Source organism: Monoraphidium neglectum (assembly GCF_000611645.1).
Source record: "Monoraphidium neglectum strain SAG 48.87 unplaced genomic scaffold scaffold00087, whole genome shotgun sequence".
NCBI lineage: Eukaryota > Viridiplantae > Chlorophyta > Chlorophyceae > Sphaeropleales > Selenastraceae > Monoraphidium > Monoraphidium neglectum.
Genome location: NW_014013541.1, coordinates 1 through 19,520, shown reverse-complemented (window position 1 = coordinate 19,520; position 19,520 = coordinate 1). Strand labels below are relative to the sequence as shown.

Sequence of the window (19,520 nt, the reverse complement as noted above, 5' to 3'; positions counted from 1 at the left end):
GGGTGCACAGGCGGGGCAGAACTCGGAAATCCAGGCAACCCCCCACCACATTGCAAGAGCCAGCACGCAAGCCGCATCGGTCCGTCAAGATGCCCATTATGGTGCAGTCGCCATACGAAAGCACAATGCTGGACCAAGCGACCCAGCAACCTGGGCGCCCCGATCAAAGGCTGGGCCACTCCCCTCGCAGCTCGCAAACGCGGCAACTTCAGGGCGAGGTGCAGACAGCCACACAAAGCCGCCGTGCGCCCGTCGTCCCGGGCCGCGCGCACCTGTTGGATGAGGTCCCGCATGCCTGCTCGCGTGTAGGTTTGGCCCCTCCTCCTAAGCGGCGGCGCCTCCCTGCTGACCTCCCCCATGCCCAGGGCCTTGAGGCGGTCCAGGTTGACCTGGGGTTGGGCGATGGGGTGGGGTGGGGTGGGGGTGGCGTCGGCACTGTCGGGGGGCGGGGTTGGAGTGGTTGAGTCGGTTGGGATGTTGGTGAATTTCCAGCAACGCGGGCGATTGAGTGTAAACTGAGAGTGAAATGGGAGGACGTCCACAGGGTGGCGCTGGCTTCTTGATGGGCAAGTGGCGCCTGCCACATCAGATGTGAGAAAGATTTGAGGGGCCCATTGCAGCAGAAGCTAGCCCGTTAACCCAGGCCGCCTGGGCACAAGCTAGTTCAGGGTTGGCAGCAAATCAGCTGGGCCTGCTCACACGTCAGTGTGCAGGGTGACAACATCAGGCACTTGGCGAGCACGCGTCCCGCAATCAAATCGGGCAGCAGCTGAGCCAGAGGCTTGAAAGAGGCAAACCATTTGACGAGCAGGAGGGGCAAGCAGGCCGCAGCGGGGGCCGGTATATGAGGTATGAGCGTGTGACGCTGGAACAGCGCTCACCCTCTGCTCGAACTGAAAAGGGACTCCAACAAACGGCTGCAGACAATGGATGGGTTGTTGGGAGGGTTTGGGGTTCAAGCCAGCAGGCTGGTAGGCGGTTGACAATGTTTGCATTGGCACAGAGGCATGAGGCGAGGCCGGCACTGCCCCACTCCACCAGCTACTACCAATCCACCCAAGCAAGCCGTGCAAGAGGCGTCGGCTGGTGGCATTGTGTGCGGCGGCTGGTGGCATGCAAGGCTCCAGGGATGCACTCGCAAGGCTGCACGGCTGCCCACGCACGCCCCGCCTTGAAACCCCGGGTAAACTGGAGGCGCCTGCCAAATCCATCCGTCACCTCGTGGAAACGCACCTTGCCGTGGAAGACGGCCTCGTACTGGCTGTGCATGCCGCCGTGGGTGACAAACAGCTTCACGTTGGGGTGACCCAGCAGGTCATTGTTGTCCTGCCAGTGGGGGGAGCGCGATGGAGAGGTGAGCGCGGAGGTCAAGGCGTGCGCGTCGCTCTGGGAGGGATCGCGTGTGCACACGAGGCGGCGCGCCGAGCAAGCGCTGGAAGGCAGGGGCGTGTCGCCACATCTCCCAAAGGCCACGCGGCTGCTCACATGCGGGTTCCTTGTCGAGCAAGCCGATCCGGGCGGAGGCAGTACAAAAACCAGCGCGCATGCGGGTCTATCCAGTGGCACACAGAAATCGCAGCAAAGCGAGCAGCAGCCAGGCACGCTCACCACCCATTCCTGAGGCAGCGTGTTGTTGCCAAATGGGAGCTCATCAAACGCGACGTCCGCCGGCAGGCTCTTGCGCTTGAGCAGCCACAACACCTTGACTGGCGCCAGGTCAGCAAACGCCTGGGTCAGCTCGATGTAGTCATGGCCGGTGAGGCAGCTACCAAACAGAGGCACGCTGCCAAACGACACGACGACGACGCCGTGTGTGGCAGAGGCCACGAAGGAGCCAGCGGAAGGCGGCTCGAGGGTGGGGCGGGCGGCGCGGGGGGCGACGGGGCCGATGAGCACCTGTGGGCCGGGTCGGTAGGCGAGGCGCCGGCGCCAGGGCGTCCTGTGGGCGTGCTGAGCTTGAGGCTACTGCCGCAAGAAAGGCTAAAGGCCCGCCGCGCCGGTCGAAAACACTTTGATGGCCCCATCAGGCTTGAGCGGGACACGGCGTGCGAGCACTCGGCGCGCTCGATGGTGGTCGTGAGCGCCCCCCTCCGGCCGCACCTGCGGCGGCCCGACTGGCCGAGGCGCCTCCACGTGCCAGCTGTTTGCACAGAGCTGCGCAGCAGAGGGGGCAGCAGGCATGGAAACCATAGGATATAAATCAAGCCCTGCAATCGTCAAGGCACTTTGCCAATTGAAGATAGACCATTCAGCGCCGACACCTCCCCCACACCGCCCTCAAACTGCAGGCCCCTTCGCGCGCCGTCCGCACGCCGGCCATCGCGCCTGCAGCATCGGCGCGCAGCCCCCGCCGCGGCTGGCCGGCCCCTTGGGCAACCCCAGGGCCCGGCGTGCGTCTGCGAGCGCGCGGACGCCCAGTGTGGTGGTGACGCCCTTCAGGAAGCGCGTCAGGAAATAGTTAAAGGCGTTCTTGGCGCGGCCACCCAGCCTCTCAAGGTCGGCGTCAGAGAGGCCCGACCCAAACTGGGCGCGTCCATCAGCAGACGGTGGGGAGAGCGAGGGGTTGGGTTGCGTCGTGGGCTGAGGGTGTGGCGGTGGTTCGGTTTGGGAGCCAAGGATGGAGCTGCGGGAGCAAAGACTCTGCAGCAGGCCTCCTCCGTTTTATGACGAGCGTGAACACATACACGTGGGCACACACAATCATGCCAATCCCACATGCTCATGCGCATGGTCGTGCACACGCACGCACGCACGCGCACACACACACACACACACACACACACACACACACACACACACACACACACACGCACGCATGGACATGCGCGCTCGCGCACGCACGCATGCCGCGCACGCACGCACGCATGCCGCGCACGCCCGCACGCACGCACGCACGCGCGCCCGCGCCCCTCTAACCCAGCTGCAAACGTCTGCTGCTCGCACACACTCCCACCTGCGGCGCGCCCCACGGCGCCGTGATGAAGGGGATCGCGTGCAGCGACACAAGCGGCCGCCGCAGCAGGTGGCCGACGATGCAGCCGCATGAGTCGGCGTCGTCGCCCGGCATCGCAAATGTCAGCACTGCATCATAAGACCCCTCCTTCATGGCCTGCGTTCGGGTGCAGGTGGCCGCGGTCGTGTGTGGTTCGTGTGCATGCAGCAACCGTCCCTGAGCTGCTGCTGGTTTATGCTGACAATGTTTGAGCGGTGGTCAGCAACACGGAAGGTGCGGTGTGACCAGGCCCTGGATACAGGTAGCTACGGTCCTAGTTGACATCACGGCCGCATGCGCCTGCAGCTCTTGGCTATGCATAGCCACCACACGGTGAGCCACGCAAACTGTTTCCATCCGTGTCCAGCCCCACCGCCTGCCCCCCCGCGCCAGCACCTGCACCAGCGTCTCGTTGGCGAGCATGAGCCCGCAGGGCCGCGAAAACATCTTCATCACGTTGCTGATGAGCGTGGCGACGTTGCGGTTCAGCAGCTGGGCGGCCGTCTTTTTCATGGCCTCTGCGCGGCAGCGGCGGCGAAAGGAAGAGGGCTGGGGGTGAGACACACGGCAGTGCAGCGCAGGCTGCAGGCGAGGGTGTTGCGTCACCTGGGCAGGTCCCCCGCTTCCCGTCGCGCATGAGGCAAAGGGCAGCGACCCCAACTTGATATGCTATACTGTATTTGGAGTTCGCTGGCCCTTATGAAGTCGAGAGGGCGTGCTGGGCTTGCTGGATGTCACAGATGCATGCTGGCCGCCCGACCACCGGGCCTGGCGGAGACGAGCGGCACGCACACCCGAGTTCAGGGTGTAGGGCATATCATAGGGCATCCACTCCAGCTGCTCGGCGCCGCCGCCAGCCCCGTGGCGCGCGGCAGCTCGGAGGCTGAACAGCATGTCGTCCTTTGGGTGGGGTGGTGGGCGGCGGCAGCGCGCCGTGACGCATGCGGAGCACCTCCGAGGCAGACGGCGGGGGCCCGCACGGCTACGCGGCTGAGCGAGCCTTTGGGGGAAGCCGCATGCTCGCGGAAACACTTGAGAAAAATCGGGCCGTGTCTGGCCGGTGGCCGGGCCGAGGCGCGTGGTTCGCGCTCGAGCGGCGTGCTGGGAGGAGGGAGGCTGCAGGCAGCGAGGTTGCTGTCTCTGCCCTCAGCGCCGGCATTGGCCGCAAGGGACCCCACCTGTGGCACAACGACCGTGACGTGGTGGCCCCGCGCCGCCAGGTCAGCCGCCACCGCCAGGACATCCATGGTCGGGGACACGCCGCCAAACGCAAGGGCAGCCTGGGACGTTGCGGCCAGGACGGAACAGAAAGGGGGTGTTTTGAACTGACAGGCAGCGGGGGCAAGGCGGGCGCAGGGGCTTTCGCGTGCGAGCGGCAAATGGGGCAAATGCAGGAGTGTTTTGGTGGTGGCAAGCGGCGGAGCGCTGACGGGGCGATGCGGCGACACGCAGAATCGCACAGGAACCAGCTGGGCTGGCCGCGCCGCACACCAGGAACCGGTAGCGCCGCACGGGAGGCTCTGCAGATGTAGCGAAGAGTACATAGTGTAGCAGCACCGCGTGCAGCAATAAGGCCCGAGCGCATGCCATCCCGAGATCACGATCACGATCTCTGATAGATAATTCACACGATTTGCATGTGAATCTATGTAGTTTTCACCTCATGCATTGTCCCAGATGTCCTCGCAGCACGTAACCACATGTCCAGGGGTTACAACGCTCACAAGAAGCCCCGCAATCGTTCGTCGACGCAGTCAAACACAAAAAACAAGCTTGTGATTGTGATCTGAATACAAAGGTCCCGGTTGATGCCCCTCAATCGAGGTCATGCACGCGCTGCCGGCAACACTTTGACTGCGAGCGTGTTTTCCCGTTGCACTGGATCTTGCAATCTCAAGCCTTATAAACAAGATGGATGCCGCAAATAGCTACAGCAACGGAACGCTCCAGGGTGCGTCAAGAAGCAAGGGCTTTCACGAACAGCTTTCCGATGAAAGCAGACAAATGTGCTGTGTATAGAATGCGATTCGAACGCTCTGCACATGTTGATGTCGGCCATGGCCGTGAACAGCCGCGTGCATTGGGGCCATGGCGCACTGCGCCGCTGCTGATGCAGCAGCTCAGCAGCAGCTCATAAAACCAAAGCCCGAACCTGCCATCAAACCCCCGCCCCCGCCTTGCAAACAGGAAACTGGTGGGAGGACAGACAGCAGGAGGGCTCCGGGCTGGAGTCACGGATGCTGTCTAAAACAGTGAAGACCAGCACCCGCTGCATGCCATGGCAGCTCCCGCAGCTTGTGCAGCAGGGCCTGTTCAAATCGATGTCTCAAGCGGCAAACGAGCAGACGCAGGCGACACCTGCGCCGAAGCCGCTGCGGCGCCCCAAAATGGTGTCGGCAGGAGCGGCCGCGGCGCTTCTCAAGGTGCACAGCCAATACAGCGACGCTGCAGCAGCGGCTGCCAGCTGTGGGTAGGTCGATCTTGACAGATGGGCTTGTGTGCCTAGCGATTCATAAGTTGTGGGCTCAGCTCGCCTCTACTTGTGTTGTTTATGCATCCAAAACACATGTGATATTTCTGATACATGGGCAGCAGCGGGGGTGCCCCCGCATTGATCCTGCTTGCGTATCTGCCCATAATAGTGATGTCACTCCCAGTACCACACATCAACGCGCTTCATTGCCAAAACTGCAGAATCGGCTCGGCAAGGGTTGACCAAGCCAGTGGCTCTGTGGCTCACCAGTTTCTGACAAGCTACCAGCGCTCTTACGATCTCGAGCGCAAGGCCGCGCTCGCGACGCGGCCGCGCGCCGACTTTGCACCGGATCGCAGCTTCCCCCTCAGCAGCAAGCTCAAGGCGGACACATGGCAGCAGGCGACGATGTGCGCGCCAGGACAGCGCATGTCGGGGCGCGCAGGCAGTAGGGGGGAGTTCACGCGATGGCCCGGCGAGGCTGGCAGCCGGTACGGCGTGACTGTGTTTGCGGACGAGTACGCGGCGGGGCGATGATGATGTTGGTGCTGGTGATGATGATGGTGCTGGGGCTGGTGCTGGTGATGGTGCTGGTGCTGGTGCTGGTGCTGGTGCTGCAGTGTAAACCATGGTCGCCTGCGTGGTGACTGTAATTGTGCGCGTCAGCAGTTTGCTAAGGGCTGTGTTGTCTCACATCTCATTATAAAAAATTACCGTCTCAGCCTCCCGCCAAGGACGGCAGCTGCCAGCGACAACGCCACATTACCCCGCTGCCCCAGCCTTTCACGTGTGTCGACCTTCTCACTCGCCGGCAGCGCCTTCTCTACCCACGCGTTCGCTGCCGAGCCCCCCATGCCTTTCAGCATCGGGCATGTTCTGCTCAACCTCGTCCCACAGGGCCTCCACTCGTGACACGTATGCATGAAACGAGGGGTCTGACAGGTAGGCCTGCGCAAGATTTCGGGGTGCAGGTTGAGCACGCAGCGGCCGCTGGTGGATTCACTGCTGGGGTGTTGATGGCCACAGTGTGGTTGCGGGGGCTATGTGCAGATGCACACACGTTGCCTTGCGTGCAGCGCGAGCGCAGTGAGGCTCACAGGTCGAGCTTGATTCACGAGCACCAACCTGAATGGATGCCTTGACATCCTCATCGCTGGCACCCGCGTCGGCTGAGGCGCCCGGTAATCCGCCGTTGATGGCTGCAGCAGGCGCCGTTGGCGCCGCTCCTGACCCCGTTCCACCTGCCAGGGTTGCTGCTGCCCCCTCTGCAGTCGCCGCCGCCGCTGTCTCCGCCTGCTCCTGCCGCCGCCGCGCTGCCTCCTGCTGCGCATGCAGCTCTTCTTTCAAAGCTGCTATGCAGCGCTCGAAGGCCGCGCATTCCTGGTGATCAAAAAACTTGAAGGCAAACACTGCCACGCCCTGTGCGAACAGCGGGAACGGGAACTCAAATCCCAATGAACAGCACGCTGTGTGCGGCTGCTCGCCCAGCGGTCAATTCCACACGCCGTACTCGCGTGTCCCGTATCCATGCCTGCCAACTACCTCGGTTGTCCTCGGCCGAGGGAATGCTTACTCACCCTTGGGACAATAAGTACGGCTGCATCTCTCAGCAACCGCGGAGCCCCATCAGCACCAGGCCTTGCCGCCTCGGAAAGATCGACACGCAGCAGCAGCCTCTTGGGGAGCGACAACTCCAGCAAAGTCGCCGATGCACTATGCCCGGCTTCACTATTGCTGCCGCCAGCGGGCACCAGGCGAAGGCGCGCTGGTGTCGAAGCCTTGAGCCAGGTGCCTGAGGTGCCCGGTCGTGGGGTGGTGCCAGGCACAGCTAATGGCGGCGAGGGGCGCAACAAGAAGCATGCAGCATCGCCGGCCCAGGTGCTGGCTTGGTGCGCTGGCAACTGCGCTGCGGCAGTCCTGACAGGCGCAAGCATAACAAACTCGTCAACGCCTTGGTTGGCTTGGCTGTGAGAACAACGAGTCTGTAGCACCTAGGAATGTTGTGATCTTCAGAGACGGTTAACTATTTTCCTTCACGCGAATGTTTTTTGAAGCCTAATTCATTGATCACATCATCATCGAGGATGCAGAGGAGTCGTCAGATCGCTTCAAACATGGCTGCTGTCGACAGCCCGTCCCAGGCAGCTGACGGCCCCAGGTTCGTCCGTGAATCCATACATTTGAGTTGGGAACATTATGAAACATCAAGCTATGGAATATATGGTACATGATAAAACGAGGGGGTGCAACCCGCTGCGTATGCAACGCGCTTCCGGCGATTGATGGTGCAGCCGTTTGCCCACCTTGGACAGCCTTGAAGAGAAGTTTGAATGCAGTGGCCAAACTTAGAGACGGCATGGACCTCGTACCTTGTGTATGCATGCAAAGTTTGGCTCAGATTGGTTCGGATTAGCGAGACCTTTGCAGGGCCGGACTGATGGCAGACTTTTTGTGTTTGCAGCTGCCCCGCTCCTCTGTAATGCTGTGCGAAATGCCACCAAGCGGAGTGGTGATTGCACAAGGGGCCAAATAGGGCAACGGCAATGCAAGCCGCGCCAGCACATACAGCGGTGGAAGGGGCACTGGTTTCACAGCAGCCATTTGCTAAATTGTTGACTATCTTGCCCGGCTTTGAAAGCCACCACAAAGCTGGTCAACAATTGCAGATCCAATACAGTCGTGTAACAGGGCAGGTGCCGGGAATATCTGCTTGAAGTCAACGTGTCATGCTCAAACATGGGGAACAGTCACAGCTCCTCCGCGCAATAGGCAAGAACCCCTGCTGACAGTCTTGATGCTCATTCTGGACGTTCAGGAAGTTGAGGGTTCTGCCACTGTGCAACGCAGCAAGCCGGCAACACACACTCATCCAGGACCATGCACTCACTCAAGGCGGGTTGCCTGCGCGAATGCAAGCTCAGCATTCCGGTAGGGGTTCAATGCGTGTACTGTACCTAAACTTGTTGGCCAAGCGTCTCTTCTTCTTGAAAATCTAGCTCCCATGTGCGGGGTCACATTTATAAAATATGAAACATCACCACCACGGCATGACCGATGCCGCAACCAGCCCCTTATCACTCCCAGGTCTCCAGCTCAGTCAGCTGCGTCAAACTTGCAGACAACGTCGTACAACCGCCCCTTGAGCAGCGTCGCCACCTCGGGGTGCTTGACCATGGCCAGCTTTGCAGCATCGCATCTGAACTTGGCGTAAAGGTTGGTCTCGATGCCCCGCCCCATGCCCTCGATGATGACGAGATCGCAGCCCCGTGCCTCAGCGTCAAGCTCGGGGGACACCTATGGGTGGCGTGTGTGCGCATGTAGTTGCGGCAGGTGTGTGCGCGGGAAGGGTATGAAACTGTTGTGGGATGGAAATGCACAGGCGAGGCAGCGGGGATCTGAGGAAGGTGCTTGATTCAACATAGCAGAGCCCACGGGGCGCTCATGCAGCCCATGATTCCCCAGCCTCAGCACAACCTTGCCAGGCAACACAACCCTGTCAGACTGCCCTGCACAAGCCACCCTGGCCCACCTTAGTGAGATCAATAACCCCCAGGTCGTTGCCACTCGACACCACACGCAGCGCCCCTTCTGCCAGGCAGCGCCGCAGCACGGCGTCGCCCTCTGCCGCGGCTGCCAGCAGAGGCGCCAGCTCAGGGGCGGTGACGTCGTTGATGGAAGGCAGGGCGTTTGCGGTCAGCACCACCTGCACGGGGTTTAGGCGAGAGGGGCGAAATACTGGTAAAGTTTGGATCCGTATTCTGGGACAGGGCAGGCTCAAGGGAGGTGAGGAGGGAGCAGCAAGAGCAGGATTGTCTGTGTTTATGTTTGTTACCAGCATATATGGCTGCGCGATCAGGGGATTGCCCTGACGTAGGGCGTGGGCACAGCACTGCGTGGCCCGCCGCCGCCAAGCACCACCCCCCGCCGCCCCCAGGCAGCCGCTGTTGCTTGGAAACAGCCACCTGCGTGCCGCGCTTGAGCAGCTCCCGGGCCAGGGGGATCATCCCCAGCACCACGTCAGCGCCGGCGTTGTCCACGAACAGGATGGCCTTGACGTGGGGACACAAACGCCGCGCCGCCATGCGCGCAAGGAATGCATCCATGCCGTCCACGGCCTGGGATGGGCGGCGGCAGGCAGGGTTGCAGCGGCAGGCGGGCCGCGTGGGCCTCCAGATAGACAGCGCCTGCCCAGGTGCTGGCTCTAAACATGCTGTCGTATTGCGGGTGAGTGAGCCCCCCCAACAAAGCCCTTGCTCACCCAGGGCCGAGGCAGCAGCGAGTCGCGCGTCGAGGCGAACGCGCTCGCCACGCTGCCGCCAGCCTCCTCGGCCGCGTCCGCCTTCGATGCGGTCTCGGCGCAGCCCATGTCAAAAACTGAGAGGCATGGTGCAGGGGTCGCAAGCTGCGTTCGCGCGTGATCGAGCAGAGGGATGCCCGCCAAATGTTGCCATGCCCGCCACATGGTACTTCCCGCTCGCCTGCCACTGTTTATCTAAAGTCATGTGGCCCCACCACTCTCCACACGATGCCCCGCCGCCGGCTGCCCCGAGCGCACCGTTGCCGGCAAACACGCCCCTCAGCGCCATCTCAAAGCGCGCGCCATCATCCGCGACGCCATCCAGCTCCCGCAGCACGCCGGGCAGCAGGGCCAGCGCCTTGCCGTTCTCCTCGTCTTTCAGGGGTTTGAAGATGTCAACGAACCCCTGCCGCTGCAGCGCATGATCCCTGCGCGGGCCGCGGGCAACAAGTCCTGGAGGTCAAGAGGAGGGGGAGGGCGGCCAGGCGCCCGCATTGCTGCTGCCAGCTCGCTGCTGCTGCTCGTGTCCCTTTTTACGTTGCTGCTTCTGCCTCGGCTCACATGGGTGCTTAACCTAGCTGGCAGCCTCGCATACGGCACCCAGCCCTATCCCGCAATTTGCGGCTCTACCAAACCGCATCTGCGGCTGCCACCGGTGCCGCCGCATGCCGGCACTACCGGCAAGAGCACGCGCACACCTGATGCGGCACAGCGTGCTGCAGTTGATTGGCTGCGTGATGAAGCCATCAACGCAGGTCGCAGCAGGGTCGCGTTCCAAAGCATCCAAGACGGATCCAAACGCGTCTGCAAAGCGTGCTGCTGCGCCGCCGCGCTCGTCCGCGGGCAGGGTGGGGTCTTGGGATGCAGCCTTGACATAGGCTGGGATGGACTTGCGGAAGACGCGCAGCCAGTGCAGGGTGGTGACAGGGCCCTGGCTGCAGGTGACGCCGCAAAGATGTGGGCAGGTTGCATAGAGTCTATGGCAGCTTGGCATAGGCAGCCGATGTGCCGGTTTTCAGGGCGCTATCTGCTAAACCACAGGGTCTTGCCACGGCGATAAGACCGTGATACTTTGAGCAACGGGGCGGGCGGGCAGATGAACAGCGCAAGCAGCGCCTGACCGCAGCGTGCGCAGCAGCACAGCACAATGCCTTGAACGATGCCTGGTCACCCCACGCTCGCCATCGCGGCCAACCTCAGCGTATAATCAAAGGTGTGCGCTTCATAATCCCCATCCAGAAGCGAAAAGCGCTTCCCCGATATGTTCGTGGCCGGAAGAGGGGATGGATCGATACTGCTGGAAGCATGTGCCTGTTTAGAGTAATCCAAACTTGCTTCATTATCTCCTTCCACCACAGGCAGCCTGTCAAGCAGCTGCGCTTCGCCTGGAGCAGACAATGACGCAGCCACAGGCGACATGGAGGTCTGAATGCTTGCTGATTATACAAAATGAGTGAACATAATGACAATGGCTACGATCAGCAGCGTGTTGATGCACACTCCTGTCCGCCCGCCTGCAATCATCCGGAGGCCCGACTTTGAAACTTGTCTGAAGTGTTGAATGCATAAAAAAGGCTGTATATGATCGCTTGTACGCCTTCTAACCCTCGTATGAAGTATCAGACTGCGTGAAGCACGAGCAGCGCATCGACGGTTGTTCATTGCGGGTCAACACGCAAGCCGATTCTCCTTGCTGAGAGCCAGCGTGCGGGGAGAATGAAGCTCCTTGCTGCCTTACTGCTGCTAGGTGGGCGAGCCACACTGACTGGATCATGACTGGCCCCATGACGGTGCTCAGCTGGCCACTGGGGCCCCGCTGCAGCTACCACCATTGTGTCGCATCTGCTTTGACCAGCGAACTCCGCAAGTACAACTCTGCAAAGGTTGATTTTTTTCTGCACGGCGATTTCGCATAGCTAGGGGCATGGCTGCTGGTCCCGCTGTGACCCAAATGGTGAACCCTTCCTTGCGCACGGTCGCAAACACAGGCTTAGCAGCTGGCGCGCACGCGTGCCGCACGGTCGCCGATGTTCTGCCCAAGGAATTGCCTGGCTTGAAGCTTAGCCCCGTGTTCGAGCGCATCTATGGCAACCCGGATCTTAAGGCAAGTACCAAGCGTTGGGGGCGCCTGGAATGTGACGCGGATGCTGGCAAGCAGCTGGCGGGCCTGACACAAGGCACGGGGGAAAATCCACTTGCGGTTCGCCGCCGCCGTAGCAGAAGCGGACTGGATCATGTGCGCGATGCATCACGCGCCCACACAAGTGCAGGGGCTCATGCTGATCCCCACCGAGGAGGCGTGGAAGGGCCTGGAGGACACCGCTGTCATGCAGAATGTAAACCTCAAGGGTAAGCGCCCGTAAACTTCATGCATGAGCACCTCGTCATGTGAGAGGCGTCCACCGCTCTTCTGCGCTTGATACAGTTGAAGAGCCCTCCTGGCGCCCTCCTGCATACGTAGGCGACAACATCACAGCCACCGCCATGACTGGCGGCCTCATGCTGTACTGGCTGGCGCAGGGCAGCGATGTCGATCCCTCAGCCTTGCCCTTGACAGGGTTCCCCACCAAGATTGAGACAGAGGTGCGGGACACTGAAGGCGGCTGCTTTGCACACAACGGCCACAATTGGCAGCTGTGCAGCGGGCTGTGCAGTCGTGGTTGCATTGCAGCGGGCGGGCGCAGCAACATTGGTTGTACAACTCGTCAGCAGCACTATCAAGGCAGCTGTGTTGCAAATGTTAAGGGCCGTTTGACCGCACAAACCACGCACCAAGTTCCATGCACCCCCATGAAACCTCCCCTCAATACGCCAGGCCCGCTGGCGCTGCTCGCTGCCGGAGAAGCCCGGCAGCGTCGGCTATGGCATGTCGCTGCGCCGCAACGCGAGCGGCGTGTTTGTGGAGCACGGCGGCAGCCAGCAGAAAGAGGAGGCCTTCGCCCAGCTGGTGGACCCCGTGGAGCCACTCAAGGGCACCTGCCCTGGCCTTACCATCTACAAGGTCCCAGGGAAATGGGTGCATTGTTCTGCAGCTTGATTGCGCCCGTCAAAGAGGAACACTGAGAGGTACTGGGTATCTCAGCAGCGCTGGCTCCCACGGTCCAGTCTGGCGTCTGACGAGCGCCCACCCCCACCCTCCGTCCCGTGCCCCGCAGGTCAACGCAATCCCAATGCCCTGCAACAGCCTCGCCGCGCTCGCCGCCGAGGCCAACAACCCCTCCCAGGCCGGCTGCACGCGCAACGCCGACCGCTCCGTGTCGCACATGCTTGCCGCCGGCGGGCGCACCAACTTCCTGCAGCTGCTCATTGCCGCGGGCCTGCTGCCCGCGGTTGACAAGACCGCAACCTCGTTCACGGTGCTTGCTCCCTCGGACGCTGCGATCGAGGCTTCTGCCAATTCTGGAGCCTTCAAGTATGACCACCTGTTTGCCTCCAACAAGACCCTTTTGAAGCAGATTCTCGGCTACCACATAGCTTCTGGTCAGGCGCTCAAGCAACCAACCAGGGCAACCGCTGAGAAGCTGGCGCCCACGCTTATGAAGGGCGACGCTGGCTGCGGCGCGGGCGTGGGGCCGTCGTGGGGCGCGGACAACCTCGTGCGCGGCGGGCGTGGCATAGCACGCACAGGTGCTGTTGTTGAAGGTGCGTGTAGGCTGGCGGGAGGTGCAGTCGTGCATTGCATCAGGGTGCGGTGCGTCGCGTGATGGTAATGCGCCCTTGGGGCAAGTCACTCTTGCGACCGGCAGCTGCGCAGCCTGAAATTTCATCCCGGCGCGGTTATTCCAAAGCCATTTGCCCCAGTTCACGTGCACCACTTGCATCTCATCAAGTCATTAGCCTCGTCCACCACTGCAACCGCCCCTGCAGCCTGCCACTCCACAATCGTGCCGATCGACGCTCTGCTGCAGCCCTGCTGCGCCACGTTTGAGCAGCTGCTGGAGGGCAGTGCCGCCAGCGATGGCTACGGTGCAGGCCGCAACACGGCTGCGATCGCTGACAGCCCTCAGCTGCAGAGCTTCCTAACCAGCGCAGCCGACACAGTCAAGCAGGTGGGATGGGCGTCAGCTGATTTTGGCTGTGTTTGCTTGCGACTGTTTGTGCGTCACACACGTGCCACCAGCCAGGACTGGTGCTGGTGCCAGCCTTTATCTTGCTGCTACATGACCCTGACATGCTGCATCCAACACGCAGCGGCTCGCACAATAAGTCCAATCGTAATTGATGTTGAACAGCACATGCCCTGACCATGATTGGACTCTTGCTCACTCACCCGCCAGCCCGCACGCCAGTGGTGATCGTCAGGCCTATTCCCTCATGCAACCCGGCCAACATCCGCGTTTTCCAACGCTCCGCACGGTACACAGGCCCCTCCGAACAGCACCCAAGTCATTTTGGTCCCCAGCCAGGCCGCCTGGACGGCGTTCTTGAAGGCTGCCGCACGCGCTGACATCAGCGTAGACGACTCCCTGTACGACGCCATCTTCAAGTCGCTGGTGGCCGTGAACCAATGGGGTACCGATGTGGCCAAGATACTGGCTGGTGAGACGGGCGGATGGTTATCCAACAACAGAGTACGGGACCGCATGGTGGGAGGGGATTGAGGCGAGCCTGGCCAGGACGGGCGTGCACCAACAGAGGCGGCGAGCAGCGCTGCTCTGCGTGGCTTGTACGGTGCGTGCAGTCAGAGCGCATGGAGCGCACAGCACATACAGTCCTTCAGACTCCAAAGGGAGGACGTCCCAATCACTTGAAGGAGCGAAGGACTGATGAGTCAGCTGGCCAGTCATGGGAAGCGTCGGCAGGGCTGGCTGCGCCGCGCGCCAGCTGCCTCGCTGCCTGTCACCCGTTCAGCCCGTGCCGAGCCGCAAGTCTGCTCAGCAGCGTGCTCTTGACCCCTTTTGCGCCCCGACCCATTCCCGCCCCGACCCGCCCTCAATCCAATAGATCCCACCCAGAAGATCACACTGGCCACCAAGCTCCCCGACGCCGCCAAGTCCAAGCTCTGCCCAAACGGCGGCCAATTCGCCCTGACCCTCGCGTCCGCGGGCCCCGCAGCCGCCACTGCGGCCGCGGCGGCGCCCGCCGCGACCCGCCGCAAGCTGCAGGCCGTCGCGGCGGCCCCGGCGCTGCCGCCGGGCCTAGCCGTCCTTGACGGCCTGGCGTCCAAGCGAAAGATTGGGGTGGTCGGGTGGGAGCAGACGTGCGGCGGAGGCGCGGTGCTCTTCATCGATGCGGTCCCGCAGGGCTGCGAGTTTCCTGTTTTGAAAGCCGAGCCCTCGGCCGCCGAGGGCGCGGGGGCGGCGGGCAACGGCACGGCGCCGCAGAACGGCGCGGGCGCGGCGCGGGCGGCGCGGGCCGCGGTCGTGGCGGCTGTGGTGGCGGCGGCCGCCGCTGCCGTTGCGCTTTGACCTCGCCCGGGGGCGGGCGCAAGCGACACAGTATCGCTTGTGCAGTTTTGACACTACATTCCCCTGGAATCAATTGACTCTGACCACACTTATGACTTGCGGAAGACTGTTGATGGCATTTACTTGGAGACGGCATAAAACCCCACAGAAAAGCACGTCTGCTTCGGCACAGAACAGGCCACCTGCCTGTTGCATCCCTCACGCTCGATTTGCCTTGTTCCGTGCAGTGACCCTCAAGCTTGACACCGTTGCCATCCCCCCTTGACTTGCTGCACATTTGGCGGGGTCGCGCGTTTGGGCCGCCGCTGCCTGCAAAATTAGTGTGGCGATGCTTGCTGCGCGCTCTGTAATGCGGCATTGTGTGAGCTCTGACAAAAAACGAGGGACAGCTGCAAGCAAAGACGGTTACAAAAGATTTGATGAAGGTGATACAATCCCTGGAAGGAGTTGCTGACTCAGGCGCTGCACAGCAACCGAATGCCCAGGTCAATCTGAGAAAGCTGCATCGAGTCAAATCAAGCTGGGTGCACAATGTGTGGATGGCAACCTTGCCTTGCACAACATGCCGTGGGTGCGAGTGAAAAAAGACACGGCAATCCGTTCATAGCTGTCGCCGCCGTTGCTTGACGCCGGCGCCACTCATCGCCGTCGCTGGGATGCAGGCGCGCACAAGCGCAGCGCCGCCCCTGCGAGCGCCGTGTCTGCTATGCTGGATTCCGCTGCGGCGGCGAAAGCCACGCCGTCGCCGCACGCCTCATTTTTCCTGCTTGGCGGCAGCGCGCTCGTAGTACTCCTCGAGCTGCTTGACCATCTCGTCCTCCTTTGCAGCAACCCAAGTGAATGCGTACGCGCCGGCGGTGCCGCTGATTACATGCTCCCACGGCTTGCGGTACCACGGCAGGTAGCTCAGCGAGTTCTTGAAGACGGTGACGCCAAAGCCGAAGAGGGCTCCCAACACCGGGGCCACCGCCATCCTGGCCTAGCTAGCAGGGGTCCTTCACCAGATCACCCCTACGGGCTGCGACCGGCTGGCTCCACGAACGAACAGGACCTATCGTGATGCTGACTCCAGAAGAAAGCTGGGGGCAATCCGCCAGCTGAGTGCTCTAGGACGGTACGGTACTAGCGTGCTTCAGGTTTTGCCAATGAGCTATGCGAGCTGGATGTAGAGATGTAAACGAGGGCAAACGTTGTATCCACAAAAAAGGGTGTGCGGTGCAGCCTGTGTTTACACTGGCCGGTGTCTGCCAGCCAGCCCTTGAAAGGAGGGCACCACGCGCGCTCAGCGCTGCTGTTCCTTGCATGCCCGGCGTGCTTGCTGCAGCCATTTGTTCCAGTCCTGTGCTGCCTGCCTGCCCTGCGACCCACCAGAGACATGTTGGTGATCCAGCCACGTGCATTAGCATGCAGAGCACACGCAGGGCGCAGCCACCCCTAGGACTGCCGAAACCCCAATACATCCATTGTGCACTCAAAAGCCCCGTTACTGGAGGCACCCAACAAAGTGCATCGGCCACTAGACCACAGCAATAATCGGGCTGCGGCCGCGGACAACGTGCGCAGGAGCCATTGGTCAAGGGGGATGCGAGGTCATCGAGGGGCGGACACAACTCTGGGGGCGCCGCCCACACTCACCGCTGACGACCCCAGTTCCAGGGACACTGGCAGCGCGGGGCTTTCAAAAGAACCCTAAGGTTGCGAAGCGGGCGCAGCACTGTGGTTTTCCGCAAGGGGTTCGCGGAAGGGCGCCACATTTGACGACTATAGCGGCGGGTACAATACAGTGGGATCAGGGCGCCGCACGCTCCTGCACCCACGCCACGCAGCGCGCGGCGAACGGAGCGGCCAGCACGTAGCGGGGTGTGGCCCTGCGGCAGTGCCCCAAGCGGACGCCGCGCGTCCTCCGGGCAACAAAAATGGGAAACGGGAAAGGAATCGGGTGGAGATTGTGCTGCAGCGGCGCGCTCTCGGCAGCGCCACGCGCCCCTGCCTCAAGAGCTCGGATATCCTGTTGGCTGTGACTAAGGCCTCGGTCTGCGTGCCGCACCTAACTCTGGCTCGAAATTCTGAGTGCAAAGGAATCAAGCCGCCAGATACATGGGCCGCGTCAGCCGCCAGCCTCCGCCACCACTGCTACTGGCGCCGCCTTGACCCCCGCCTCCGCAGCCGCCGCCAGCCGCGCCGCCGTCACCCCCGCGGCCGCCGCCACCGCTACCGCCGCCGACGCGCCGCCGCCGTCCCCGCCTGAGCCCCCACCCGCAGCCGCCGCCGCCAGCCGCGCCCCCGCCGCGTCCGCCGCATCCGCCGCGGCGGGCTCCGCGGGCGGCGACGCCACCCTGCTGGTGCCGGCGGACCCAAACGCGAGGCTCTCCGGCGCGAGGGCGCTCGGCGCGCGGCTGTGGACTTCGCTAACGGCCCCTAGGTCGTTGAGGGCGCGCGCCCCCTCAAAATCGGTGCGGTAGATGCGGCCGCAGCCCAGGACCTGCTCCGGCAGCTCCTCCGACGCGTTGCCCTGCCGGGGCCGGGAGGACGAAGCCGCGAAGCGGCGGCGCCGGGGCGCGTCGGCGGCTGACGCGAGCATATCCGGCCGAGCACGCAAGGGCGCGGTGCCGCCAGCACGAGCCTTACCCTGCCTGCAAGCGTCACAGCCCCCGCCGCCGCCCGCTCCCCCCTCCCGTCTTGCAACCCTGATCTCCTTTCGGTGGCTCCGGCCCCCCACCTGCAGCACAAACGCGTTCTCCCAGACCACGCTCTTGAGGCGGCTGTGGTAGCTGTTGAGCGCCTTGCGCGCCAGGTAGGCATAAGAGTGCACGTCCATGTCAACCTCCAGATAGTTTGGGCCCACGTAGAAGAAGTGCTGGGGGTGCAGGGTTCAGGGTTTGGGTTGACGCATGATTTCAGGCACAGGTGAAGCACCCATTTAAGTAGTATGTAAGTGCGTGCATGCATGGTGTAGGGTTTAGGGTTGGTTTTGACGTGCATGCAAGGGGCGGGTATGCGAGTGGTTTGTGGGGTGGAGGTGAGCGTCGACGAATGGGATTGGAGGGAGGGTGGGAACGCGTGCGTGGGCTGAGAAGGGCTCGAGTTGCGGGTTCATGCGCGCGCACCTGAGGGCGGGCCTCGAGCAGCGCCTCTGCCCCGCACGAACGGGGTCCCCGCCCCGTGCGTACGGGATCGGCACGGCCGCCAGCCGCAAAAGCATGCGGCGAAGCCGACAAACCCCCATGACGGCCCCTCCAGAACCCAGGCCAGGCAGGCCCCTGCGGGGCGGCGGCCTCGCACCTGCGGCCGCGTCAGCACCGGCTTCTCGTTGTAGTTGACCAGCAGTTTATATTCTGCGGAGTTCAGCGGCGCTGCGGCCGCCCACTCCTCCGCGTTGCAGCAGCGCACGATCATCTTGAGGCGCTCGCGGGTGGGGCTGCCGTCCGACTCGCGGCCGTTGGAGACAAAGCGCTGCAGCAGGCCGAGGGCGGCGCGGTTCTGAAAGGTTTCGGGGTCAAAGTCCTGGGAGAGGGGTGTATAGTGTTGCGCGCGTGTGTGCATGTGTGTGTGTATGCGTGCGTGCCTGCATGCGCACGCGCGTGTGTGTGTGTGTGTGTGTGTCACTTTTGGGGAGCGTGTGGTTTTGCGCGTGTGTGCACGACATTTGCTGAGGGTCGGGAGCGTTGGTGAGCCCTAGGCAGGAGGTGGTCGTCACAGCACCGCCACCTGCTGTTGCTGCGCTGCTAGTTGTTCAGCGCACCTGTCCGGGTAGCACCAACACAACGACCAGGCGGCCCCGGAGTGGTTCATGCCCCTTGTGTTTCCTGACCGCCCAACCTCATCACGACACCCTCGACCTCATCACCCTCTCCACAATGCGCATCCTAGACACACACACATACACACTCACTCACTCTCTCTCTCTCTCTCTCTCTCTCTCTCTCCCTCTCCCTCTCTTTCCCTCTTTCACTCATACACACACACACACATACACGCACACACGCACACACACGCGCCCCCACACGCACGTCCCCACCCCCGCCCCCACCTCTGGCAGCGCAAAGTAGTACACGATGCTCTGCCCCGGCCCGTCGCTCGCCCCCCAGAACGCCGCCGGGTATTGCGGCATCTGCACGTTGAACACCAGCAGGGGCGGCAGCGGCGTGTCCCCAACCATCACGGGGTCGCGCGCGGGCGGCAGGCCCACGAGGCGGGCGAGGTGGAAGGCCTTCTGGTCTGTGCGGAAGAGGTCGATGCCAACCAGGCGGTAGATCGCCTTGTCGCTGCTGACCTTGGCCTGGGGCCGGAGGAGGAGGGGGGGCGGAAGGGGAAGAGGCAGCAGGGAGGGGGGGTCCCGTGAGTGGGGGG

General features: G+C 62.7%; 5 protein-coding genes across 5 annotated transcripts in view; 1 reads left to right on the top strand and 4 right to left on the bottom strand.

Annotated features, from left to right (window-relative positions):
* MNEG_0948 (hypothetical protein) overlaps positions 1 to 3,629 on the bottom strand; it is a gene marked incomplete at both ends in the record, with an annotated part of 4,334 nt that extends 705 nt beyond the window's left edge. The window contains 8 exons of the mRNA XM_014050568.1: positions 351 to 389; positions 1,234 to 1,326; positions 1,609 to 1,896; positions 2,101 to 2,140; positions 2,312 to 2,523; positions 2,954 to 3,109; positions 3,389 to 3,510; positions 3,599 to 3,629. Of these exons, the coding sequence (XP_013906022.1) occupies positions 351 to 389; positions 1,234 to 1,326; positions 1,609 to 1,896; positions 2,101 to 2,140; positions 2,312 to 2,523; positions 2,954 to 3,109; positions 3,389 to 3,510; positions 3,599 to 3,629 (981 nt within the window). The remainder of the gene's footprint in view (positions 1 to 350; positions 390 to 1,233; positions 1,327 to 1,608; positions 1,897 to 2,100; positions 2,141 to 2,311; positions 2,524 to 2,953; positions 3,110 to 3,388; positions 3,511 to 3,598) is intronic.
* A 4,929-nt stretch (positions 3,630 to 8,558) lies between these two features.
* On the bottom strand, positions 8,559 to 10,947 carry MNEG_0947 (hypothetical protein; the record flags this gene model as incomplete). Its single annotated transcript, XM_014050567.1, has 7 exons — positions 8,559 to 8,759; positions 8,995 to 9,168; positions 9,428 to 9,580; positions 9,724 to 9,839; positions 10,021 to 10,190; positions 10,461 to 10,693; positions 10,939 to 10,947. The coding sequence occupies 7 exons, from the start codon at positions 10,945 to 10,947 to the stop codon at positions 8,559 to 8,561; spliced, it is 1,056 nt and encodes a 351-aa protein (XP_013906021.1).
* Positions 10,948 to 11,996: 1,049 nt separating this feature from the next.
* MNEG_0946 (hypothetical protein) lies at positions 11,997 to 15,170 on the top strand (the record flags this gene model as incomplete). Its single annotated transcript, XM_014050566.1, has 7 exons — positions 11,997 to 12,111; positions 12,224 to 12,345; positions 12,578 to 12,763; positions 12,918 to 13,404; positions 13,630 to 13,811; positions 14,127 to 14,301; positions 14,707 to 15,170. The coding sequence occupies 7 exons, from the start codon at positions 11,997 to 11,999 to the stop codon at positions 15,168 to 15,170; spliced, it is 1,731 nt and encodes a 576-aa protein (XP_013906020.1).
* A 754-nt stretch (positions 15,171 to 15,924) lies between these two features.
* On the bottom strand, positions 15,925 to 16,143 carry MNEG_0945 (hypothetical protein; the record flags this gene model as incomplete). Its single annotated transcript, XM_014050565.1, has 1 exon — positions 15,925 to 16,143. The coding sequence occupies one exon, from the start codon at positions 16,141 to 16,143 to the stop codon at positions 15,925 to 15,927; it is 219 nt and encodes a 72-aa protein (XP_013906019.1).
* A 1,134-nt stretch (positions 16,144 to 17,277) lies between these two features.
* On the bottom strand, positions 17,278 to 19,329 carry MNEG_0944 (hypothetical protein; the record flags this gene model as incomplete). The annotated part of the gene is made up of 4 exons (XM_014050564.1): positions 17,278 to 17,682; positions 17,890 to 18,027; positions 18,453 to 18,674; positions 19,201 to 19,329. The coding sequence occupies 4 exons, from the start codon at positions 19,327 to 19,329 to the stop codon at positions 17,278 to 17,280; spliced, it is 894 nt and encodes a 297-aa protein (XP_013906018.1).
* Positions 19,330 to 19,520: the final 191 nt, after the last annotated feature.